General features: G+C 39.3%; 2 protein-coding genes across 5 annotated transcripts in view; both read left to right on the top strand.

The window, feature by feature from the left end:
- On the top strand, positions 1–2,786 carry CKS2 (CDC28 protein kinase regulatory subunit 2). The gene is made up of 3 exons (XM_015849356.2): positions 1–150; positions 1,151–1,278; positions 2,500–2,786. The coding sequence occupies exons 1-3, from the start codon at positions 92–94 to the stop codon at positions 2,550–2,552; spliced, it is 240 nt and encodes a 79-aa protein (XP_015704842.1). The 5' UTR covers positions 1–91; the 3' UTR covers positions 2,553–2,786.
- A 465-nt stretch (positions 2,787–3,251) lies between these two features.
- SECISBP2 (SECIS binding protein 2) overlaps positions 3,252–22,464 on the top strand; it is a 30,286-nt gene continuing 11,073 nt past the window's right edge. For 3 of the 4 annotated variants that reach the window (XM_015849351.2, XM_015849352.2, XM_015849355.2), the window contains exons 1-8: positions 3,252–3,376; positions 8,472–8,601; positions 9,029–9,252; positions 10,313–10,400; positions 13,098–13,243; positions 13,680–13,835; positions 17,119–17,220; positions 21,557–21,689. In XM_015849351.2, the coding sequence (XP_015704837.1) occupies positions 3,341–3,376; positions 8,472–8,601; positions 9,029–9,252; positions 10,313–10,400; positions 13,098–13,243; positions 13,680–13,835; positions 17,119–17,220; positions 21,557–21,689 (1,015 nt within the window). In that variant the 5' untranslated portion in view covers positions 3,252–3,340. The remainder of the gene's footprint in view (positions 3,377–8,471; positions 8,602–9,028; positions 9,253–10,312; positions 10,401–13,097; positions 13,244–13,679; positions 13,836–17,118; positions 17,221–21,556; positions 21,690–22,464) is intronic. The other variant, XM_015849353.2, reaches the window with a different exon arrangement.

Genomic DNA, 22,464 nt, shown 5'->3' on the forward strand with positions numbered 1-22,464 from the left:
AGATTCAAATGGAGCGGGCTCGAGCCCGGCAGTTAGTCATCGCGGGATTAACGAGCGGTCAGTTGTGCCTACGGTTCTGCCGCTTTTCGCTATGGCTCACAAGGAGATCTACTACTCCGACAAGTACTTTGACGAGCAATACGAGTACCGGTAGGAAACAGCTGTGGAGCACGGGCTTAGGGAAGCGGGAGGGAGTCCTGCTGGGTGCCCCGAGGCTGTCGCCCGGAGCTCGAGTCTTCTTTGAGGATTAAACTCTGCCTGTGGCCCCCAAGGGGATAGATGGGCTGAAGGCAGCGCCTCTCTGATATTTCCTCATTCGCCTAGATGGGGAAGGCTGCTCTCGACCGATTTTTTTTTTTTATTTTTATTTTTTTTCCCGGACGGGATTTGGGCAGCGCACAGCTTGCGTTCCGGGCCGCGCAGGTGGAGCGGGCTCTCGCTGCTCCTCACCTACTCAGAGTCCTTAGCGGGGCCATTTCTTAAGTCCTTGCCGAAGTGTAGTGCTGATAAATGCACTTTGTGAAGTCTTTCGGTAGTACTAGTCGGTTCTGCAGTACAGTCTTCTAACTTTCCTTGAAAGCACTACTGCAAACGACTGTTTTTGTTGTGTGGTACCTGAGTACCTATTTCCAGCTGACTCTTAATAGTTGTTTGGCCTCAGAAACAAGATGGAACTCTTGAAAATGTGGAAAGAGGGTGTCTTAGGTTCTTAGACTCTTAAGTGGTATTAGTGTTTTGTCTTTAAAAACTAGCACTGTAATCTCTATGGAGAATATCATATTCACTACGAAAGACAAATAGGAATGACTTTATTAGAAATGTGTGGGGTCACTTTTTTAAGTTGCTTATATGATGGTTGATTGCTAGTGACACGTTTTTAAGTATAAGTAGCATAATTAGAGCAAGTAGGGCAATTAATCTCTTCTGGGATGTTCACTCTCAATATGCAGTTGCACTGAAGATGTACATTTAAATCTGAGTTTTGGAATTGACGTTCCATAACTGCTGGTATCCATGAGCACCCTAGTATTCCTTCTAGAGAATGCTAATGCTGGTATTCATAAAGAGACTTGCTTAATGTCTTTTAGTGGAGACCTGTGCAAGGTATGTAGAGATCAGCATATGTAATTTGTTAATTACTAATCTACAGGCATGTAATGCTACCAAGAGAACTCTTAAAACGAATGCCAAAAACTCATCTTCTGTCTGAAGAGGAATGGAGAAGCCTTGGTGTTCAGCAAAGTCTTGGATGGGTTCATTACATGATCCATGAACCAGGTAAATACAGAAGAATAGTACTGATGAAAAACGGAGTTTAAAATATATTTTGAAAAATATTATCTGAAATACCACCTGAGGCTGGTACTCAGCTGATGTATGAAGATGAATAGTTGCTCCTGCTGTTGAATTTGCTTCTAAATGCTTTGATTGTTTTCGATTTCTTTTGTCAGCTCCTTGCTATTTCAGTTATGTAGCAACATAAGTAGCACAGGAGGTTTTTTGTGTTAATTTCACCTCTGGATCTTGAAAATACTAGTCGAATAGTTTAGAAGGGACCATAAAAACCATCTTGTTCTAACTTGTTTGTACCTCTGCATCCAGCTGGTATTTTTTTGTGAGCTCCTGTATGCTGTTACAATATCAGTGACTGTGGAAAACTTCATATAGCAGCATAGTTCTATGTCATGTACCTGGCACACCTACTTAGTAGGAAAACCCAGCAAATGCTCACGTTGACCACATCTTTCTTTAATGATTTGAAAAATCTATGACGTAATTTGAGGTGTAGTAGTTGTCTACTAAATGCAGCTTCTCAATTAAAAGATGATAAAGAGCTTAAACTTCTCCAATCACTATGTTCTAAGATATCCATATCTGGTACTTGTTAATCAAGCTTGTCAGTGGTGATATTTGTCATATTCAATATGATATTCAATTCATCGATTGAAACCAGCCTCATGAAATTCCAGGTTTCCAGAAAAAATGGATGAAGTAGTCTAACTTTCCAAAGCTTCCCTTAACTGGATACTTCTGATCCTTTGAATAGGGTTTTGGAAGGGGTTTGCTGTTAAGTCTAATCAGTACTAATAGAATCTATCTATATTAAGTGAAGTGGCTGCTGTTGATGTTCAGCAGTGTATATACCTCACAAGGAAAGTATGAGCAGTTTCTTATACTTTACATTCTTATACTGAGTATATAAGCTACATATACTTATATGTTAAGGTCTTCAAATAATCTAATGCAGAGAGTGTTAATTCCCATATTTACTGTACTTTCTTTGAGTTTATACCTTTGGAATAAATTTTTAAAGCACATTTGCAGCTTCTAAGGTTACCGTAGAATTGGTCTGTAAATACTACACTTGAGGACACTTGTGGGCTTGATTTATCTGTTTCTTATTCAATAGTATTGTTCAGCCCTCATTAAATTGATGAAATACCTCTCATCAAGGCTTAAGAGGACAGACTGACACTTTGTTCAATTTTATTTCTGCAGAGCCACACATTCTTCTCTTTAGAAGACCTCTTCCAAAAGATGAACAGAAATGAAGCACTGTCTATAAATCTTTAATCTTCTGGAACTCTGTATGCATGTATATATGGTGGTAGTATTCAGTGAATACTTTATTTACAAAACATACAACTGTACCTGTGCATGAGCTGTATTCTTCACAGCAACAAAGCTCAGTCAAATGCAATTTCTAGGCTGCTATTCTTTCACAGAGAAGTGGAACTTTATGTATCTTAGTTCTCTTTAATAAAGTTTACTACTGTGTGCTTTGAGTCTTTTTTTTTTAATCCTGCACATAATAACATTAGCAGAAAAGCTGAGTGCAAAAATGTTGCGTGCTCAAAAGCAGTGCATTACCTGTTTGTCACTAGGCATAAAGAAATAAACCCTGCCTCTAGCGCTCTGTGAAATCTAAACCTCTACAGAGGTTTACCAGGCAAAGCAAATTACCTTACAGAGAAGCTTTAACTAAGTGAATCACAGAACTGCGGAGTTTGGAAGGGGCTTCTGGAAGATATTTCGTCCCACCTCCTAAGGCAGGTTCCCTCCATTACATTACACATTAAAGCGTCTAGACGGTTCTCGGATATTTTCACAGAAGGAGACTCTGCAGCCTCTCTGGGGATCTTGTTCCCCTGCTCGCTCACCTGCAAGGTAATATTTTCCTCACGCTGAGGTGGAACCCCATACGTCCTTACTTATACCCGCTCCCCACGCTGCGCTGCAGCCCCGCCGCGCGCCATTGGACGGACGTCATCACAGTGCGCCGTAGTCCCGGCCGCGGCGTTGCGAGGCCGGTGGACTGGCGGGCTGGAGTTGTCTCGCCATGTTCGCGGGGAGGCGCCCGGGCCGAGGCAGCGAGGTAAGGGCGGAGGGAGCCCTGCGTGTCCCCGACTTGTGGCGTAACGCAGTGGACTGCAGGCCCCGGTCCGTGGCCTCCGCGCTCACCCGCTTGAGGGGATCGCACGCCCTGCGCGTCAGCAGGGTTGACTGAGGCCCCGATTAGGCCTTTAGCTGGGAGGGAGATGAGGCGCGGTCGGCAGGTCGCCCACCGCTCTGTGTTGGGCGTTGCGTAAGGGAGGTCCCCGGCGGGGCTGGGCTGGGGGCTCAGGCGGTGCGCGTTCGGGTCCTGGAGAAGCACTGCTGCCCGAGGGTTTTGGCCCTGCCGGGAGATAGTGGCAGGGAACGGGGCAAACCTCGCCTGCAGCCGCGCTTGGTGCCCGCGGTGCGCTGCGCTACCATCTGGGGACCAGCACCAACTCCGTTTCTAAATAACCGATCCAAGTTTCCTTGTTCGCGTTCTGTATAGTTACACACCTATGTGTTTGTTACACACTTAAACGTGTAGAATTCATACTCCATTTCTCACCGTTGAAATAGCCAAATAGCTGCACAGCGTGTAGTTGGAACTGTTGGTAGGTTTAAGACAGGAGTTTGCAGCTCCTTCTGTTCTCCTTTAGTATGTCAGAGTTCCTTACATGTTTGTTATGAAATCAGTGCAGGCAACCAGAGGGAGCAGTGAGCTCAGTATGCATCTCTAAATGCTGAAACTACTGTTCAGGTATTTTCAAAATTACCGTGTTATTTAGTTACTATAATTGGCCTTGGCAAGTGAAAAGTTTTTCATCCAGTGTGCTGTTTAACCCAGAAATACACAAGTGGCTAATGACCTGTTGTATTTATTGCAGTGAATAAAAGCAATGGGACACTGTAATGGCAGTGAGTACAGTGACCTTTACTTTAGTACTGCTACAAATATATAAAAATGTATATATGTACAATTTAAATCAGCAGTACTTCAGAACAAATGGATAATCTGTCTTAGTGGATTTACACTGTGTAAGTAATGAGAACGCTTTATAATTAAGCATTTTTTTCAACACAGACTAATTTAAAGTACATATGTACATAAAACCTTTATTATTAACGTCTGACTCTGGAAGTACTTTTAATGGCAGTGTTAGTCACACATTGTGAGTTTTAAATCACATTATTTTAAGCTAAACTAAGAGTTTGTTTACTAGTGCTTACTGCATAGTCTTTTTACTCTGTGTAATCGTCTTTTACACGTATTACATGTTAGATGTGGGTATTAAGGGAAATGGTTTTCCAGAGAAGCCGTGTTTTGCACTGGGCTCCTTGGTTCTGCTTCTCTTTCTTTTTGGTGAACATTGTTTTTCATGTTCTGCTGGAAGAGAGCAAACTTCCTTACGACAGTCATGCTCACAGGGGTAAGTTACACTTAGAATATTAATCTCAAAATGCATGTAGCCAAAAAACATTTTGTTTCTCAGGGCATCCGGTTGTCAGCAGAGGTCAAACCATTTGTTCCAAAATATGCAGCAGTGACTGTGGCATGGTCAGAACCCTCAGCAGCATGTGTCTTTACTAGGTACTTAACTACAGGCTATTCATTTGTTCAGGAACTGTCTTTGGAAAAGTATGTATATTTTCTGAATCTTATTTCTTGGGGGATTTTAACCTTCCAGTTTTGGACATTGATTACTCTCAGACAGTCAAAGATCTGATATGATAATATTCTGACTAAATACATTCTCCTCCCTTGCCCTCAAGATTTAGATTTGCACATTTCTATTCTTTGGGTATATGTCTGGTATCTCACCTCTTGTTTGCAAAGACCCAGTGGACTGCTTTCAAAAGAGCTGAATCCTGTTCTTGAGTGAAAGAATGGTTGTGTTATGACAAAGCTGAAACAGACAGAATCGAGTAGAAGGAAGAGGGCAAGGGCAATCGTCAAATCCAAGAATGTTTTTCCTACCGTAAATAATGTATGAGGTTACTCTTCCATCTCCTTTTCACAACCTCCATGTCCCAGGAAAGTAAGACTTAGTAAGAACATAGGAGGCTTTTTAAAGTATTTTTCTAACAAGGACTGAAAAATAGACACTCATGATGGATTTATAATTGTATTGTTAAGCCCAGAGAAGCCTAGAAGAAAGCCCAGATACTGGGATAGGAAATAATTGAATATTGTAACAAACTTTTGATATTGTTTAGCTCTTCAGTTGCTTCTCAGATTAGTAGAACTCTGAACACTGAACTAATTTTGGAATTGCTGCAAAATTGCTTTTATGTCCTTAGAAAGTTCAGGTAGAGCCTTAGAGAACTATTCATTCTAGGCTTTCATAGTATGTCAGCCATTTTATTTATAGGGATTTTACAGGGTATTTTCAACCCATTTTTATGCGTAATATGTGTTTAGCAATGAGATGAGTATGATCTCACAGTATTTGTTAGCATTAAAAAGATCAGGGACAGAAGCAGTATTCTCATGAATGTTTTGCCTTGTTGGGGCTGAGCTGTAGTTCTTTATTGTGACTCAGATTTAGTACTTTTTTTTGTAAACTGATTCTAAGAGTTGTTTTGACTACATGCTGTCAGAAATGCAAAAACATCTCGTTCTGGTGGGAGCATTTTTCAATTTTTTTGTTACAAACCTGAGGTTGAGTTGTTGTCCACTTTGTGCTGAACAACTTTGGATGGAGCTTTCTTTTTCTCTCATTTTTCTTTCCTATTAATCTAGGAACTGATTAATCTTTATGTGCTCCCACAGGTTTTACTCTTTTTTCCCCTACAATTCTTTCCCCCATCCCATTGTGAGGAAGTGAATGAATGGCTGTGTGGTGCTGAGGTGTCTGCCAAGTCTCCCTTACCAAATCTGGATCTCAGTGTACGGAAAAGAAAGGCATGCCACAGACACGTCACAGAAATATGCTGTGCTTTCATCAGTGTAATGGTCCATTTATTGGCTGTCCAAGTGCAGTCCATTTATTGGCTGTCTTACAATTCTGTATTGTATTCCACACATGCCTTATAGACCCATAAGATGCTGTACTCCTACTTCGTTGTTATGACATCTTAAGATGGGTTTCACTGTTTATGTTTGTGTTTTTTTAATCAAGTGCATGTTGTTATACTGCGATTTTGGTTTGCTTCACAAGAAAAAGCCTACCAAAAATAAATGTGAAGAAAACTAGCAACCTTAAACAGAAGTGAAGACTATAATTCTCAAGCAGGCTAGGTTTACAGCTTGAAGCATGTACCATCTGTATTTTTAAGTATTTGCTACAAACGGCATGTTTTATCCAAACAAAATATATTAGTTTTTAAAGAATGTATAGCAGTGAGTAAATAGTTGTTTGAAATAACATGAAGTACTTTCCTTTTGGAACACAGCTTTCTTGTTAAACAGATTCTTCAGCCAAGGAATAGTGTATTTATCTAGACAATGAGTATATGCTGAAGATTTGCCTGGGGGTGACCTCTCATCTCTTTCTCATTGTCCATCACATAGTGTTGTGCGAGATCCTGTATTACATGAATACTCGAGCAGCTCCTGCTCACCTGATGTCATTTCAAATACAAATCCAGTAGCTGTCCCACAGTATCACTCAAATGAGTCATACTGTAATGATTCCGGAATAGTCAGTGAATCTGCTGAACAAAAGTATCCAATCAGACAAGAAAGTAAGAGTCTTTCAAAGGTGAACAAAAACACTTTAAAAAAATTAAATTCTTACTTTAAAGTAGTCAGAATGCTTCATGCATTTTTGAAGTGACTGATCACTCTTTGTGTAGGAATAATGAGTGATGCTTAAAGAGGTTGATAATATCAATGAGCCAAACTACAGATTCATCACATTCTACAATTAGTACAGTTTTCCAAGCAGCATTTTTTGAACATGAGAGGAGTGTATTGTTTTTCCTTATAAAGTAACAACCTGGGTGAAAAAAAAATCACACTGCCTTCGTGAACCATGCTTTCCTTCATTCACTGTTGGAGTTTGGTGCTTTTTTTGGAGTACAGTAGCAGCCTCCACAAGTATAAATTACAGAGAATGTCTGTGATCGGTTACATGGCCATAAGTGATTAGTCCGCAATTATTGTTCAAACATTTCCAAGGCCTGCTACAGAAAACAATCCAAATGAGAGCAGGAATGTATTGGAGTGGAGAGGGAATAAAGGCTCACATTAGAAGTACCTTCAGTCAAAAGTGAAACCGATACTCAATAAAAATCTTCAATGATTTTTTTGGTGGGAGGCAGTTCAGTGGTCTAAGTAATCCCAGGCTGAGCTGAGTACTGTTTGATGATCTTTTTGGCACTTGCATTTTCCCTTTTAGGATCTTTAAGAGAGCAGCCTTGCAATAGTTTGGTCACATCTCCTGGGGCTTTGACAACATAGCTTTCCAGGCGTTCCACTCCAGAAAACAGTATTGCTGCTGGATGTACTTTGAATTTAATTCCAAATCCTCTGAACAGAGTTAAGCCATGCATCTAGTTTGATGCAGCATAATTTGCATAGGTGCCTGTTACTTGTCTGCACCTCTGATTCTTGAGCCCAAGCCTGCCAAAGAGTGTTCCTTGCAAGAATCACAAGGCTTCAGGACTTCGGTACAATATAGATGAACGTTTGCTTTAATGGGAAGATGTAGATACAGCTTTTCTAATTAGATTCATTTTGCTGCAAATGTTTGGGGTGGTTATTACAACAGTCTTATCTCATTTTGTCCATAACATGTAGCTCAGTCAGAAACTTGGAATGCCTTAAGAATTTTAGCCCTTTTCTAGAAGAAACTGTTTCATAAAATAAGAATTGGACAATTTAAGACCAGCTGATTATAAACTGTTGATAATGATGTCATTAATTTTAATAAGATCTTAAATGTGTAGTTGCATAGAAGTGTGGAGTAATCCCTCTTGAGTTTATATAATGTGCAACACAGGTAGCACAGTTAACAGGGCAGATAAAATACAGTAACAAACATCTAACTAACTATTCTGGTTTTGTTGGTTTTTTTTTTTTGTTGTGGTATAGAATTTGTGATGTATCATCAAACTCCAGATGTGTAGTTAGTTAACTGTTGTGCACTGAATGCTTGAAGATTTTACAAAGTTAAAGTAAAATTAACTAAATATGTGACAAATACTTGCAGCAGAGGAAAACAAAGGAGGGTGAGAAAAAATCAGACAAGAAAAAGCAAGATGGAGAGGACTCTTCTGTCAGAATTGTGAAAAGAACTGCATTACAGACTTCTGCAGGCAATGGAGATTCCATGAAGCCAGGTACAAATATGGTATTTGGTTTGAAATACACAGAGTATCCATAAAATAGTTGTCTGCACTTTAACCTCCAGTTTGCAATTGTGTTTCTACATCTAGAATAGTTTAGAAACAGATTATTTTTTACTGTGTGACTTTCTGACAAGGGATGGTAGCAGTAAATCTTTTGGTGGTTGCATGAGCTCATGTAAATTGAAACAAAAATATCCTCAGAGAGTACCTGAATTTACATTTGGTTGTTAATTTGGTGTTGTCTAAACACATTGGTGATAATCACTAGATTTTTTGTTTTGTTTTTTTCTTTCATGCCAGGTATTTATAGCAATAATTCTTGTGACTATTGCTGTGACTGTGTCACTGATGCTGTAAGATATATGCAGAAATGATTGCAAGCAAGTTTTATTTTTTAGACTTTACTTGCTTTATTCAGACAGGTTCAATAAAACTGCAAGCAAGAAGTCAACTCAAGCTCCAAAAATAGAGTCTTTTCCTGTACCTGCATTTGAAACTACTATTTTGGATTTCCACAAGTTGCACAGTTTGGGAAGAAGTGAGATATTGAATGTGCATCATAAAAATGGACCAGCATGTTCAGTGGAAAGTAACATTATGTGCCTTAGTCAACCACACATGTCTCCTTTGTTGAACACGGAGGTTAGCTATACTTTCATGTTGCAGAACTCATGAAAAATACTTTTCTTTCCAAATCTCAAGAGACAATTTTTGCATTTAGTGTATTAATACCTGATTAAGTAGCTTGCAAGCAGGAAGTTTCATAGCTACAGGTTTTATGCTTCTTCTTATAGATGGAAACATCAGTCCTTGCTCTCCTTTTTTTTCACTATTTCTTCCTCCTCTGTGCTGCTAGCAGATATGGAAAAGCCAAGCCCTGTTACAGTTTAGTTTGATTCTGCTATGGTCTAAATTTCTGGCTCATATGTACAGAACACATATCTTTCCTGAGGTTTCTTAACAGCTTGATTTTCTCTCACCTTTAAATAATGAGCGTGCAGCCAATTAGACATAAGTTTTAACTTATTTAAAAACACATATGTGTATGTAGTTGTTACTTTGTGCTAAAGGAGGAAAAATTAGAAACTGAATTCTAGAAGGAGGAAAAATATTATTAATATGTAAAGATTGCTTAACTTAATTATTTTTGTAGATTTTTGTATTCCTAGTTTTGCAGCTGTTAGTAAATTCAGTACTGACACATTCAGGTGTTTGTCACATATGCTGAATCAGAGTTTTCAACAGTGGTTAGAGGTAAATCATTTTGAAGGATACAAATATCATAAGACTTTTGTTACCTTTAAGTTAAAAAATGCATATGGTGGCAAAAATGCACTTTACTGTTTCTTTTTTCTATTACTAACTTGAATTTAATGGATAGTTTTCAGTGTTGCTGGAATGTTAAAACTTTTTCTTGTTCATTCTTAGAGTCGTTGTTTGGATGCTTTTGTAAAATGTAAGCAGGCATCTTCCTTGGACAAAAGCAGAGAGGCATCTGCTTATACTTTAAAATACAGTAGGGTTCAAATGATATTTCCACTAAAAATAGTAACAAAAAAAAAAAGGTGGGCTACAAAATTCTTTATGCCTCTGTGCACATGAATTGAGGATTTTTTCATTTTTTTTTTTATATGATGTTTAGCTTTCTTCTGGCAAATGCTTTTATTCATACTTCTATGATACCTGACCCTCAATTTTGCAGGAAGATGTTTCTGTGGAAAGCAAAGCGTCGTCAAAAACTTTAAAAGAAACAGTAGCAAGCTTAATTCCCTCCTCATTTGATGGTAGAGGTAAGTACTGCTAACATAAATTGTTTCCTCATATTTGAACTGCTTGTATCTCATCAATTTGGAACAATAAAGTATTGTCAGGAGCTGCTGAACTCTCAAATATTCTTGAAATCAAAGAGCAAACTCATTACAGAGTAAGAAAAATGAAGTTGCATCTGTTTCTTCCAGATGAGATTATATTCTTGCATGTAGATTTTGTTAGTAGATCAAAACTGCAACTGTCCTCTTTCTCTTCTGTTTCATTGATGCCAAAGGACTAATGTTTCTGTGAATGTCTCCTGTGCTGTTTATTAGGAGAGGAAATAATGCATATTGATTATTGGAAGTCTTTTGAAGTATTTTTAAATTTTTTCAACAATAAATCTGAGCAAATATTTGATGAGCATTTTTTTAAAATAGCTGTCAGTCTAGAGTCTGCTATGTAGTATAGAACTTATTTGTTTTTCCGAATTTAAGAATTTTGCACAGATTGTTATTCCAGTAACTGTGAAGTTATCTGATAACATTTTTCCCACCAGCGGAATTTTCAGTTTGTACCCCATTGTAGAGCAAACAAGGCCTTTATAGGAAAAGATATCAAAGGGGAAGTAACTCACCCCTCCCACTAACAGTTTGGAGGAAGGGTTGAGCTGAGGAATGAGTACCATTCGTACTCTTGTGCTGCAGGAGGAGGGTGTGGGAAAGGAGAACCCCGGACAGACTCAGACTTCACGTGTGCTTCCAGAAGCATTGCTGAGACAAAGAGGGTGACTCTAGTCCCACTTACCTGCTCCAGGCAGTCACGTGCTCATGTATTGGTTCAGGCTGTGACCTTGGAATTCTGCTACACTCCACCCCTTCACAGCAAGAACCAGTGACTGAGCAGGTAGGGGTTGATCTCCTGCAGTTTGGTGGCTCAAAGTACAGTGTATGTCATCGTTCTTGTACAGTGCCCACTGCAATGGAGAATGTTAAGGCAATAAAGGCAATTATTGACAGTGTTTTCCGTGGTTCTGTTGGGCCAGTACTTGCTCTTCTTTCTCGAGGCATATCTTCTTCAAGGACCAGTAGCAGTTCTGATTCATGCTCGCCAGTTCCCAAAAGTTCAGCAGTGCACCACAGGGTGTCACAATGTTTCCTCATGTACACTGAAACATGCTGGAGTGGTGTTGCTATCCTGTGAACTTAAAACCTTAACAGGAGTAAAACGGATGTTTAATAGATACGTCAAGGGTTACCGTTGCCCTCCACTGTAGGATACAGGGTGTATTTTGGTCTTGAGTCAACACCTCTGACTGTGTCAGGACACACCCTTCTGCTTGATATCTGTGTCTGAATAATTATATCAGGTTCCAAAAGGGGGCGTCTAATTTGCCACATGGACGAGATTATTGTCCCCTTTGCAGTGAAAATAGGGGTGTCTGCTACTACCTCTGCGGGCCATGCAGCAGTTACTGGGGGGTATACTGATCCCCCAACCTCTGACAATCTCTGCCAAGGTGCAAGGAGACCACACCATTTTGGTCCTGCTTGCACCTTCCAAAGCCATTTTACCTTGTGTCTCGTGAGCTCTGGGTCCTCAGGGGCAGGGAGCAGAAGATTATTCATGGTGCCAACTTGTGGCTTGAGTGAGGTGTCCTTGCCTGTAATTTGTGTCCTAAGCAGGGAGGCCCAAGTTGTCTGCAACATTCTTAAAGCACTGGGTCTGCCATCTCTTGGTCTCTCATTCAAGTCTTGCAGGGTTTCACAAAGCCTCTTGGTCCACCCCTGCCAGGACTGTGAATCTCCCTTCAGAGCACCTTTCCGGATCTTGTTATATCCTTCTATTAGGCTTGCTCTTGTTGGGCACATGTAACCACCATTAAGTGATATTGTTTTCAGCTCACTTGGTGTCTGCAGGGCTGTTTCTTTCACATTTTTCTCATCCAGTCTATCACAGCTGCTTCACAGATTTTTTTTTTTATTTTTTTTTCTCTTTTTTTACCCTTTCTTAAATGTATTGCCCTAGTTATGTCCCCCCAGCTAGCTGTGGGGCAGCCCCTGCCATACAGCCTCCCTACTACCAACACCTTGCCACATAAAACCAATAACTTATTTGATCTCTCATTGGAGGTGTTTTTTTGTTTTTTGTTTTTTTTTGTTTTGTTTTGTTTTGTTTAAGCTGTGTATTTATTATGTGTTAGGAATATTTCCAGAATGGAATGAGTAATTCTTCTAGAATGCTGATACCACCCAGTGGTGGTGGATGAAACTGCTGTACATTGAGGCATATAAGGAGATTTTTTAGCTTGTGTTTATATATCTACAAGTTGGAAAGTTTTTAGAAAGTAGAAGATATTGATATGACTTTGCATTTAAAAGCTGTGTAAGTTATAGTGGGATAAGTAATAAATGAATTCAATATATAAATGTGATATAGAAGTTAATAATTTTAAAGAAAAATAGATTAGAGAATAAGCATAGTTATATAGCTTGTGTGATGGTATAATTTCAAATTATAATGAATGTATTGAATGTGTGCATATAGCATGGGGATGTAGGTGGACTAGAATATAATTTGTAACCAAGCAACTTTATTCAGTTTTTCATCAAAAAAGAAATATAGCTCTGCTCTGTATTTGCAAGTCCTTGATAAAATCCTCTGTTGATCCTATGTCTTTTGAATATTTGAGAAATATTTTCTGACATCTTTGGGTATCACTTGTTTTTCCACATCAGTCTTTCCTGAAGTGTCTACAGATGGCTCTGCTCAGTCATGTGTGTCTTGGGCCACGGTACTTTCACAGCCCCCAAAGAAAGTTTCTTCGTCACCAGCAACTGAATGTCTTCCCAGATACAAAGGGAAGCAGGATAATCAAGCAAAGGTACTGGAGAACTGTGCTCTTGAAACTAATTTCTGTTACTGTATCAAAGGTATCAAAAAGTCAATGCAATTCCCACAACACAAACTTCCAGACTAGCTGATTTACTTGCACTTCATTTAGGCAGGACTTCGTTAAAATTTTCAACTTCTAAATCAGGCACAAAACATGGAAGCCTTGTCCTTCCTGGGTGGATATTGCCAAGTGAAATCTCATATTATGTTCCGACAGCTGTAAAGCGTCTTTCACATGAAAAGTTCTTACAGTACCTCTGAATTTCAAAGAGATCTTGAATTTTCCTTGTTGCTCAGTGGCCTAGCCTTGATTGATGCATGCTAACTAGATGCATGTGTATGCATGTTCACTTGCATTTATGCTGGTAGGTAATAATAAAAGAAAACAATTTCTAATGGTCTTGCCTCATGATTTTTGTCAACAGGCAGAAGCGAAAAATGATGGTAGTGAAACTGAGCCTGAAGAAGTGTCAGAAAAGAAGAAGAAGAAAAAGAAAAGGAAAAAGAAAAACAGGTCACCCACTACAGTAGAGAAGCCTCATCATGAATCTACTACAGTGCAGGAGCCACCAAGGATTGAGGTACAGTAGTGAGGTTTTTGTTGTGGTGGTTTTGTTGTTCCTAGTGTTATGAGTATTTATTGGAAGACGAGAAGTTAATCCGCTTTCTGCAAGTTTAATATCAAATGTAATTAGTAGAGGAAATTGGGTCAGGTCCACTTGAGTTAAGATTCATGTTAGGAAACAGTTGTGCCTTTTAATTATTTATCAAGGATTGAATGAGCATAAATTTCTGCAGGAGAGTGTAAAGCAAAGTGCACAAAGAATGGGATAATGGATAACACAGGTTGTTATTGAAAGAATGTGGTACTGGTAATACAGTGGTAGGAATGTAGGCCATTCAGAGAGACATCAAGAAACTTGAAAGGTGGGCCCGAGTGAATCTGATGAAGTTAAATGCAGCAAAGTGCAAGGTTTTAGACTTGGGCCGTAGGAAACCCAGGCATATGTACAGACTGGAAGGAGTAGCCCTGCAGAGAAGGACTTGAGGGTCCTGGTAGATGAAAAACTTAACATGAGCCAGCATGTTGCAGCTCAGAAAGCAAATGGTAAACTGGGCTCTGTCAGAAGAGGGGTGGCCAGCCAGGACAGGGAGGTGATTACCCCCCTCTACTCTGCCCCCATGAGGCCCCATCTGGAGTACTGCATCCAGGTCTGGGGCCCACAATACAAGAAAGCCAGGGAGCTGTTGGAGAGGATCCAGAGGAGGGCCATATAGATGACCGGAGGGCTGGAGCACCTCCCCTATGAAGATGGACTGGGAGAGCTGGGCTTGTTCAGCCTGGAGGAAAAAAGGCTGCGGGGTGACCTCACTGTAGCCTTTCAGTACCTAAAGGGAGCCTATGAACAGGAGGGGAGTCAGCCCTTTGAATGGGTAAATAATAGCAGGACAAGGGGAAATGGTTTGAAGTTGAAGGAGGGAAGATTTAGGTTGAATGTTGGGGTTGAAGCTCTTTACTATGGGATTGGTGAGGTGTTGGAACAGGCTGCCCAGAAAGGCTGTGGATGCCCATGCCCTGTCCCTGGAGGTGTTCAAGGCCAGGTTGGATGGGGCCCTGGACAGCCTGGTTTAGTATTAAATGTGGAGGTTGGTGGCCCTGCCTGTGGCGGAGGGGTTGGGGCTTGATGATTCTTGAGTTCCCTTCCAACTCAGGCAGGCCATTCTGTGATTCTGTGATCTCAAATGTGGAAACAGTTCTTACGAAATGTAGATTATCACTGTTTATATTTCTGATGATCAATTCAAATATTTTTCACATTCATGTAACTGTAATATACACGTTAGTGTTCTGATGCTTTTGTTAATTTTGTTAATCTGCAAGATACCAGGTCTGTGAGTGATTTAGTATCTAAAGATAAAGAATGGCAAGAATTGTAGAAGCTAGTAGAAATGTTGTGTCTCAATGAAGACATAAATGGGAAAAAAAATAAACTTCGAATCATAGAACAGAGCATATGCATTACACTGAAATCCATGATTTGGATGCAGAGTGTGGTGGGGTAGTTGGAAACAGCTTTCAGAGCCTCCTGGTTTGCTGTAAATGCTTATCAATATGAAAAATGTGTGAAATGCTTGTGACGTTCTTGTGACAGAAGAACATGAAAGGTCATAGAACTTTTATGGACTCTGAAAATTTAAAAATTGATGTTCTGTATTTGCAGCTACTCAATGGATCAGTATATTGGACTGTTAACTAGGTTTATAGAAGTCACAGATTTAAAGATAAAATGCTAATGAGTGAAAAGTAATGCATTTTGCAGGAAAGAAATGGTGTTCACAATGACTGGCTCTGATCTAGGTATTTTTGCTGAGGGAAGAAATAAGAAGCTCTTACTCATAAGCAGGTTTGCACCGTAGCACTGGTCCAACATGCATTATTAGGAATTGTTAGAAAAATATGAAATACAATTAAAAACATTATAACAATATACAAATCTAGGACAGATCTGATCTAAATATAGTTTGGATTCTATTTTCTTGTGTGCCACCTCTCCTTAAAAGTATACACATATTTGAACTAAAAGAGAGAGGAAAGGCTCCACAAGTGATCAAAGGTATGAAATAGTTCCCATGGGAGGCAAAACTGAATAAAGTAGGACTTCTCTGTCTGTAAAATAGAAGTCCTAGAGGGAACTGGAAGATAAAAAGGAATTTTTTTCTTTTTGTTCTCATTATTTCATTTGATGTCCTCTGGTTCCTGTAGGTGCCAAGTTAAGAACAAATTGAAGGAGGTATTAAGCCACACTCATTGCTAGAATTTAACTGTTCCCTTTACTACAGAGTATTGCAAACTACAGAAATTTGTGTGAATTCAAGAAGAGATTCGGATGAAGTGAAATAACTATTTTCTTTTTTGAGGGCTATTTAAATCCAAAGATACTACTTCTGATTGAAGAAATCCCTAAGATCGAAGAATGCATTTGTGAAACCTTCTTCCCTTTCTTACAGTCTTGTTCTGACCTACTCACAAGCTTCTTTCAAAAATAGTTTGTTTAGTTAGAAGTATCTGCTCAGACTGAACATGCCTGTTCTTAGGTGTCCTAGCTCAGGCTGTTTAAATCAGATCTTGCAGGCTTCAGAAGAAATATTGGTATGCTCAGTAGTATTGTTACTACTAGAAACCTAACAAGGTCCCTCAGAAAGTGAGAGGAGAATCAAGTGGATGAAAACCAGGCTGGTGGATCAGAGTCCTTCTGATTGAATTAGCAAGCTCTCCTGGTCTTCAGGTGGCCAGCATAGAGAGAGCTCCAGTCTGTCACTGTTTTAGTTAATCCAGAATCTGGATAACGTATTCTCTGCTAATAAAATATACTTGTAACTAAGCCTACACAGTCCTTCACTGATTTACCTGTTTATTTCCATACTAGTATTCAAGATTTATTACCCTTATGCCTGTCATTTTGTTTTCACCACTAACACGTTTAAGGTAGAATTGCACAGCTGGAGACTGTACTGGAAGAAGAGGAAAGATGTTTGCAATGCTGTTAAATGATCTGAAAAGTACTCCTTTAGGAGCCGTTTACCTCTGATTATTTGTATCATCTCATAGCAATAACAAGCTACCACTGGACTTTTCTTTCTAGGTTCCTTCAGCCTTGAATTAACTACTACTTTATGGGTGACTTAACTGCTGTAGAATTGATTTTAGTTGATGGTCCTGCACTCAGCTTTTGAATTTTATACATAAAAGCAAACTGTGATGAGTGATAAGCAGAAAGAAAGTCATTTGAATGTTGCAAAAACTAGTTTTAGTAATGTGAACATAATAGTTCTTATAAATACAACATCCTGTGTCTTGTTTAGGATGCTGAGGAGTTTCCTGATCTGACAGCTGCTTCTGATCGAAGAAACAGATTAGGATCTCAGAAAACATCATTTTCTCCTGCTGGCAGGAAGCAAGCTGAAGTAAGTAACATTATGAATGTAATCTGAATATTAAGAAAGTAGGCAAGAGAAGACTACTTGTAGTCTGAACCAGAGAGTTCAGACTCTTTGGTGTGTGAACTGCTGTCATAGAATCATGTAATGGCTTGGGTTTAGAGGGACCTTTAAGACCATTTAGTTCCAAGCGCTCTGTCGGGGGCAGTGTGGCCACCCACTAGATCAGGGTGCCCAGGGTGCTACCGGCCTGGCCTTGAACACTTCCAGGGATGAGGTATCCACAGCTTCACTGGGTACCTTGCTCCAGGATCTCACCACTCAGTATTATTCCTAACACCTAATCTAAATCTCCTCTCTTAGTTTAATACCGTTCCCCATGTTTGATCACTATATACCCTTGTAAAAAGTTGATCTCTGTCCTGATTGTAAGTTTCCATTGAATTCTGGAAGGCCACAGTGAGGTCTCCCCAGAGCCTTCTCTTCTCCAGTCTGAACATGCGCACATTCCTTAGCCTGTCTTCAAAGTAGAGATGCCGCAGCCCACTGAGCAACTTTGTAGCCTCCTCTGGATCTACTCCAAGAGCTCCAAATTTTTCTTATGTTGGGATCCCAGACCTGGATGCGGTACTTCAGGTGGGACCTCAGAAGGGCAGAGCAGAGGGAGACAGCCACCTCCTTCTCCCCTCTGGCTACCCCTCTTTTGATGCAGCCTGGGATACAGTTGGCCTTCCTGGGTGAAACTGCACACCGCTGGCTTGCACCAAACTTTTCTTCCACCAGGACTCCTAGGTTCTTCTCCACAGAGCTTCTCTCAAGGAGTTCTCCAAGCCTGCACTGATATCTGGGATTGCCCTGCCCCAAGTGCACTTGGCCTTGTTAGATCCCGTTAGGTTCATGAGGGACCACTTCTCAAGCTTTTGCAGGTTGTTTTTTTGCCATCTGTTGTATCAACTGTACCACTCGGCTTGGCGTCATCAGCAAACTTACTGAGGCACTTAATCCCACTGTCTGTGTCACTGATAAAGATGTTGAAAAGTAGACAGACCCCTGGGGCACACCACTCATGACTGGCCTCTGCCTGAACATAGAGCTGTTGACCACAACCCTCTGGCTGAGACCATCCAAGCAATTCCTTACTCGCCAAATACTCCATTCTTCAAATCCAGCTGTCTCCAATTTAGATATAAGAATGTTGTGTGAGACCATATCAAAGGCCTTGCAGTTATCCAAGTATCATAAAATCATAGAATGGCATGGGTTGAAAAGGACTGTAATGATCATCTGGTTTCAACCTCTTGCTATAAGCAGGGTCGCCAGCCACTTGACCAGACTACCCATGGCCACATCCAGCCTGGCCTTGAATGCCTCCAGGGATGGGGCATCCACAACCTCCTTGGGCAACCTGTTCCAGTGCGTCACTTCCCCCCTGTTCCTCCTAATATCTAACCAAAACCTCCCCTGCCATAGTTTAAAACTATTCTCCCTTGTTCTGTCACTATTTACCCTTGTAAACAGTCATCCCCCCACTTTTTTGTATGTTCCATTCAAGTATTAGAAAGCCACAATGAGGTCTCCCAGAGGCCGCAGATTATATCAGTTGCTTTTCCTTTGTCCATTGATGCCATTACTCCATCATAGAAGGCCACCAGATTGGTCAGTAATGATCCTTCTGTGTAATTACCTTGTCATGGAGTTATCTCCAGGTCTGTCTATATCCATGGCAGGAAGACAGCAGGCCCACAGGCCCACTGTCCCATAAAAGGGGAGTTGGGAGAAAGGAACAAAGAGGGGAAGGAGGAAATAAAAAAAACGGCAGCGGCAACAGTCTGAGGAGGAAAGTTAATTTACTAACTGTAATAGCAGAAATACAAGTTAATTGGGATTGAAGCTAATAAACCAAACTAATGAGTGTCCAAAACTGAAGTCCTTACTGCAATGTATGGCAAGACAGCTAGGGAGCATGCAATGCAGAGATGAGCAGTAAAATGAAAAAGGGGTAGTGTGGTGACTTGCAAGCAGTTTTATCTTTCCCTCTAAATGGAAAATGGAAATGGAACAGTGAAAGTTTTCAGGGGGTTGTAGTTACTTTTCTGTTCTGAGAACCAGATTACCAGAAATATCAACAATCCACAGAACTGGAGCATTAACTCTTTAATTCCCAGTACACTACATTATGTTATGATGTGGAATACTGATAACAAAAATCATAAAACCATCTCACACTTGATACTCTCACTTATGCCTTAAGGTAAGCTCCAGTAGCTACCTGAATTCTTGAATGTTAATTGGGATGTAGCTCATGCTGTTGTGTAGGCAAGTTAAAGTTAGGTGAAGTAAATTCTCTCAGTATGGTTTATTGTCCTACAGGTAATGTTATGGTTTATTTCTGCATTCTATGAAAGGACAGAGAAATTATAGTAAGTCTCTTATTCTGTAGCTTTTCAGTTTGTGCATACAATTAAATTTCATGGGCATATTTGTTATCAAACTGTATAAAAGTTAAGAACCTGGGTCTGGCTTTGATTTAAAGTCCAGAAATTTTTGTCCTTAGTTTTGTTTCACTGAATACAAATAGTATTTAAAAAAATAGAACACACTTGTTTAGTCTGTTTGGGGCAGTAAATTTCACAGAGGGTTAGAGGTAGATAGCAAAAGACAATGTGATTGCTGAAACCACATTTGCTGTGATGGAAGTGCTTTTTCAGACCTGCACCTTAAATGAAAGAAGCCTTCAAGCTTTTGTAAGCTTCTGTGGGCTATTGCCTCTCAAAACATACACAGATTGTAAAGTTATTACTATAAAGTCACTTATATTCCTCTGTAACAAATATTTGAAAAGAAAAATGCCTTTCTTCTTATAATTCCAAATTTGAAAATGGAGAAATAACAAATCTGTTGAAGTAGTATGGCGGCAGATAAATGATTGCATCTGTAGAAGAATTTCATTGCCTGCTACTTAAGGTGTAGATTATACCTTTAAACCTCAATTACTGTAAATAGGTTGACTAGTGTATATTATTTGCATTTAGTATGACTTTATTCCTTTTTTGAATGTCTTTTATTATTTTCTCTTCCTTCATTATTACCTCTTGTCTATAAATTTCAAAGATCAATCTCCCCAGAGTGTCTTGCAACAGTTCTTCCACAGTGGATGGAACTCTCAAGGTTGATGTGCTGTCAGGGAAGCAAGCTTCATCATTTATATTAGAAAAGAAGAAGCAAGTAAATTAATAATACTTGAAAATAAATTGAAAATTCAAAATGATGAAGAAAACTTGCATCTTTACATATAAAATTAGTTCCAAGCTTATCTGTAATTGTATTCATACTTTGTCCTTCATACTTGGAGGTAAATGACAACATCTCCTTGTTTCAAAACATTCAATAGTGATTATTGTTAACTCCCTGTTTGTGTTGCAGTTTTTAGAGAGAAATGCTAGCTTTTCACTAGTACATGTAAGTTTCACTGTCAGGAGTTTTTCCTTCCTGTTTTACTTGGTCATGACATAGGTCTAATCCTCACTGATTGTCTTAAGTTTAGAACCTTTGGCAGAAGCGGTTCAGCCAGATTAAGACACAGAGATCTGCTTAGCTGGGGCAAAGAGAAAAACACAACAGTGAGGTCAGTGAGTAGGTTTGGATGTAGCTCTGATGCAGGTAAAGCTGTGGTCTCAGAAAGAGGAGATTGTCATCTTTAGTTGTATTATAATAGGAGATTTAATTAATCTTCCAGAATATATGCAGTACCAGTTCCTTCACATGTTCTGGAATTACAATTTATTCTGTCCTAGTCTTTACTGAACTACACATTTGTAATCTTTTTATATTATGAATCATTACATGTAGTGTCAAATATGGGACACCACTTTCAACTTCTCTTCAGAGCAGACAAAAAGACTACTGCTTCTGAGGGAATATTGCTTAAAGGAAAAGTTGGTGACCTTTCCTTTTTCAATCAAAAGGCACTGAAGATAACGATGTATGTATATTGCAATCACATGCCCTATGGGAATCACAGAATTTTTTTTCACAGTACTTTTATCAAAACTATAAATTCTGATAAGCCTTTTTTCTTTTTCAGAGATAGATGGTAGTTTGACTGAAGTGGGATACTGACATAAGGCACCTGCTTTAATAAAGACTCAATTTTATATGCTTTATTCTAGCAGCTATTAAAAGATAAAAATACATTATTTGAACTGTTTTTTACTAATTCACATTAAAGGTTATGTGTGTCTAAATGTCCAAATAATTTGTAAAATCAAGGTAAAAATGATAAGTATTGTGAATAAAGGAGGTAAGAATATGTTTTTGCATTCTGAAATGAAAAGCATTCCTAATCTGTATTGTTTTTGTTCAGGAAACATCCAAGAATAGTAGTAAGAAGAGTCAAATTCCTGTGCAGTTGGATTTAGGTGGCATGTTGGCGGTCTTGGAGCAGAAACAGCAAACAGAGAAGTCAAAACAATACTCTAAACCTGTGGTGTTGTCAGGTATTGGTAATATAAATTAAGTTAAATATACTTTATTTGTCTTTCATCTTCAGTTGCACCTAAGTATTCAAACTTCTAAATGCTGCCTGATGCTGATATGTAGTGATCTATGAAGCAGGAGCACAGTTCACAGCATGCCAGAGAAAGTCACATTGTGCTTTTTGCTGGTCTTTGTTTTAAAAAGAAAAAGAAAATCTGAATTGTTTGGAGAAAGGCTTGGGGACAGAAAAATCTTTAGGACAATGAGTTGTGAAAGCATACTTCGTGTAACTACTAGAAGTTATAAAAATTGAGCTTTGAGGAAAATAGTGATGTTTTTAGTGAGGTTTTTGCTTTGTCTTAGAATCTAAGTAATGTGTTGCTGTTGTGATTTTAAGTCACAAGAAAATTCTGTGATAACAAATGACATCTTAAATTCCAGTGATGCTAAAAGGTCTAGAGCTGTAACTTGAGCAAAAAGAGTAATACTCCATTGCAGACACGGGTTATAACGGAATCAGTCAGCCCAAGCCAAGAAGGGTTGAGTTCCTGATAATTGTGAAGTAATTGCTATTAAAAAAATGCTGCATTTTGGCATTTTGGTGATAGAATTCATACAGATTTGTTGATGTGCACACAAGAAACAAATAGCTCTGTGTATTCTCTGTTGAAGGTGTAAATTTGGTCTTGGTTGTGTTAGTGCCTTATATTTTTCAAAAAGAAACATAATGTTTCCTAGTGGTTAATGATGATAAAATTCCTCACCTTATTTTGGCAATGTGAGCTAATCAGAAGA

Source organism: Coturnix japonica, chromosome Z (assembly GCF_001577835.2).
Source record: "Coturnix japonica isolate 7356 chromosome Z, Coturnix japonica 2.1, whole genome shotgun sequence".
Taxonomy (NCBI): domain Eukaryota; kingdom Metazoa; phylum Chordata; class Aves; order Galliformes; family Phasianidae; genus Coturnix; species Coturnix japonica.

Bases quoted from the DNA above. Each gene is read 5' to 3' on its own strand.
- CKS2 (XM_015849356.2), top strand. From the start codon at position 92: ATGGCTCACAAGGAGATCTACTACTCCGACAAGTACTTTGACGAGCAA. The intron at 151-1,150 runs GTAGGAAACAGC...ACTAATCTACAG, and splicing joins GACGAGCAATACGAGTACCG to GCATGTAATGCTACCAAGAG. The intron at 1,279-2,499 runs GTAAATACAGAA...TTATTTCTGCAG, and splicing joins TTACATGATCCATGAACCAG to AGCCACACATTCTTCTCTTT.